Source organism: Symphalangus syndactylus, chromosome 21, assembly GCF_028878055.3.
Source record: "Symphalangus syndactylus isolate Jambi chromosome 21, NHGRI_mSymSyn1-v2.1_pri, whole genome shotgun sequence".
Classification (NCBI taxonomy): Eukaryota; Metazoa; Chordata; class Mammalia; order Primates; family Hylobatidae; genus Symphalangus; species Symphalangus syndactylus.
Genome location: NC_072443.2, coordinates 73,558,775 through 73,562,154, shown reverse-complemented (window position 1 = coordinate 73,562,154; position 3,380 = coordinate 73,558,775). Strand labels below are relative to the sequence as shown.

The window sequence follows — 3,380 nt, the reverse complement described above, 5'->3', positions numbered from 1 at the left end:
TCATCTATAAAATCCAGAGGATAATAATAGAACCTACCACAAAGAATTAAGTGAGTTATCACCTATGAAGTTCTTGGAAGAGTGCTTGGCACAAAGCAAACTCTATGTACATTTTAATGTTATTGTTCTTGGTATTGTTATTTGAGTTTCACATAAAGTTTCCTCCAGAAAAGACTTTGGGGCTTTAAAAAAGAAAACTTACAAACTGCCTCTTTGCCTTAGTGAATTTGGCGGCATAATATTTTGAAGAAATACTGCATTCATATCTGCAGTTTCAAGATATGTTTCAAGATATGTATAGATATATTTTCAAGATAAATATATGTTTTCAAGAGGTGTTCTACTAAATGGTCAAGTTAACTGGAGAGCCCGAAGGAAATGAATTCTCTGGACATATGGAGTAAGGGTTTGAGAATTTACTATGAACAATCCACCACATGTCCAGAAAAACAAATTTCTTAATTAGGATGTAATTTGTATCAATTATGTAATCATTTTCTAGATGATATGGAAAGAAGAAGACTTGATGCAGACTTATCAGATAACACAGGCTAATATAGTATTGTGGTCTGAATGTCTGTGTCCTCCCCAGATTCATGTTGAAAACCTAATCTGTTGATATTAGAGATGAGGCCTTTTGGAGGTGCTTAGATCATGAGGGCAGAGCCCTATGAGTGAAATTTACATTATAGAAGAGGCTCCAGAGAGTTTTCTTGGTTCTCCCACAATACAAAGACACAGAGAGAAGGCACATCTATGAACCAGATGACCAGCCCACCCCGGAACCAAATATGCTGATGCTTTGATCTTGGGCATTTCAGCCTCCAGAACCATGAGAAGCAAATTTCTGTTGTTTACAAGCTACCCATTTTATTGTATTTTGTCATAGTACTTTCAATGACCTAAGACATAGAGGAAGTTGTTGTCCAGAAATGCTATGAAAAGCTCATTCCTGAACACTCTGTCATGGCTTTTCTACCAAGGATCGGAAGTTTCTCTTAGATAAAGGATATGGAAGATGCTTCCCTGTCTATTCTTTTAAAGTTCTTGCTCATCAAATTTGCCATTCTTTTTTTTTTTTTAAATTGAGCTTTTTTATTAGAAAGACAATAGTACATAATTTAGCCCTTGCTAAAGGTATTCAGTGAAAAAGTGGAGATATTTTTATTCCCAGGTAATTGTCACATACAGTCTTTCTTCTCTACTTCTGCTTCATTCTCTTTGTGTCACTTTAGTATGTGTATCTCCTGGGTGCTCTCTGTACATTTTTTCTCCTCTATACAAATCTGTGCCATGGCTTCTGGTGTCATTTCTTCTGCTTTGCTCTTCACCGGGACTTCGCTGTGGCCGTTTCCTTATCTCCCTTTGCTTGTAACTACCAGGATTTCTGCTCTGGCTTCTCCGGCTCCTTTCCTCCCTGCTGTGGCTTCTGCTGCTCCTCTCCTTTCTTTCAGAGCCTCTCTTCTCCGTGCTGTGATTACGGGTTCTGGACTTTTTGTCAGAATCAGAATGGCTCCATTTGCTATTCTCCCTACAACTCTCATGTTTTAAGAACCTGGGCTTTTCCTTGGCTTTTTCCCGGTTATGGTGACTGCTAGAAAGTTCTTCATGAAGCTTTCTCTTCTTAGACTTGTTCTTCTCTTCAGAATCACTGTTGTTATGCCCTGAACACTTGTTTTTCTTTTTTTGTATTTTTTTTCTTTATTGTCACTCTCACTGTCACTACTGCTTTCTGAAGTGTCAGTAGAGGAAGAGGAGGAGGAAGAGGAGGAAGACGAGGAAGAAGAGGACTTATGTTTTTTGTGTTTACTTCTGCTTTTCTGAAACTTTTTCTTTTTTCTATCTTTTTTCTTTTTTTTCTTCTCCAGTCGATCTAATTTCCTGAGAAGTTTCTGTTTTTGTTTGGTTGTTAGTGACTTTAAAAATTCAACTTCTGGATCTTCTTCACCCTCGCTTGCAACATGCTCCTGTGATGGATCATTTGCAGTCAAGTTTCTCCCCAGTACATTTCGTTTCAGTGCAAACCCACTGTTTCTCATCTCCTCTGTTAGCTCCGAGGGGTGCATCGATGGCCCTGAGCCATCAGTGGGAACCGAACTTGCATTGATTCCAGAAAGACCAAACAAAGGACTTTCTCGATCTGTGTTGACATTACCCCATTTGTGACATTTAATGCACCTCACATTTCGAACCTGAATACCAAAGGGCTGATCTCTGATGTTCTTGTCATCTTTGGCATATTTTTCTCGTGGGGCTCCTTTCTGCCATTCAAATTTGTATTCGGTCTCTCCTTCTGTTTCTTCTTTCTCTTTGTTTTCCTTTTTAGCTCCTGGAGGGACTTCATACATGAAATTAAGGCCATTCTTTACACATTCATCTCCCATAAGCAATCTATTATCATATGATTCTTGTTCTTTAAGATATTGCTGCATCAGTTCTTCTTGTTTCTTCTTATCATATGATATTTTCTGTTCTGCCATCCATACTTTTTTTGATATTGGATTTGGAGGCAGGATGAAAGTCTTTCTTGCACGTGAAGTTGGCGAAGGATTTCCCCATCTTGGAACTGGAACTAGGGAATGCAGGAGCTAGATCTGTCAAAATTTACCATTCTTATAGGACGTGGTGTCATGGATATGTCTCCAAAATTCGATGCATCATATTCCCAAAGCTATTGCCGTGGGAAAATGTGCCATCCAGCTCTCTGGATATTTTATCCAGGAGGTACAATGAAGTGGAAAGACTGGGAGTTGTGATGGTTCCAGATTTTGCACTAGTTAATTATGGGAAATTTAGACAGGACATTTAATTCCTCTGAGCCTCACTTTCCTCATCTGTAAGACATGTAGACTGAATTAAAGGAGCTCCAATTTTCCTTCTAGCTAACATGGCTTCTTTATGAAGCTTCTAGAAATTTTAGGGGCAATAATTTTGATGGAGCCATTGTTTTGTGTTCAGTTGGTTAAGATTATGGGCCTTGGAGTCAGCCAAACCTGGGGTTGAATCCCAGCTCTGCAGTATGATATCAGGCAGGTCACTTAACCTCTCTGTAACCATTTTAAAGCATATGTGAAAAAATATCCTGATTATTAGAGTTTTACAGTGAAAATGTATGTAGTGGAATTCTAAAAGGATGAGACTTTGTGGTAACTATTGCTATGATGGTGGCTTGTCTTCTGTAGGTTGAATAATTGCTTCCAATAGCTAGAAGAATAGCAGTTACCCCTAGACAATTTTGCTTTCTCATATCCTATTTTAAACGTAGATCTCTAGAAGAGGTGTTCTTGAAGATAGTATAACTTATTCCAAAAAGAACAAGATAACACAATAGTTTATAAACCATTTACAGCACCCACATCCTCCATGGCATTCTTTAATAA

The 3,380-nt window shown here is 38.3% G+C and overlaps 1 protein-coding gene across 1 annotated transcript; it reads right to left on the bottom strand.

Moving 5' to 3' along the window:
• Nucleotides 1-1,104: 1,104 nt before the first annotated feature.
• On the bottom strand, nucleotides 1,105-2,592 carry LOC129471418 (corepressor interacting with RBPJ 1-like). Its single transcript, XM_055259939.2, is given in 3 exon segments — nucleotides 1,105-1,691; nucleotides 1,694-2,492; nucleotides 2,494-2,592. Coding segments are annotated over 3 exon segments (1,344 nt in total). The 5' UTR covers nucleotides 2,560-2,592; the 3' UTR covers nucleotides 1,105-1,212.
• Nucleotides 2,593-3,380: the final 788 nt, after the last annotated feature.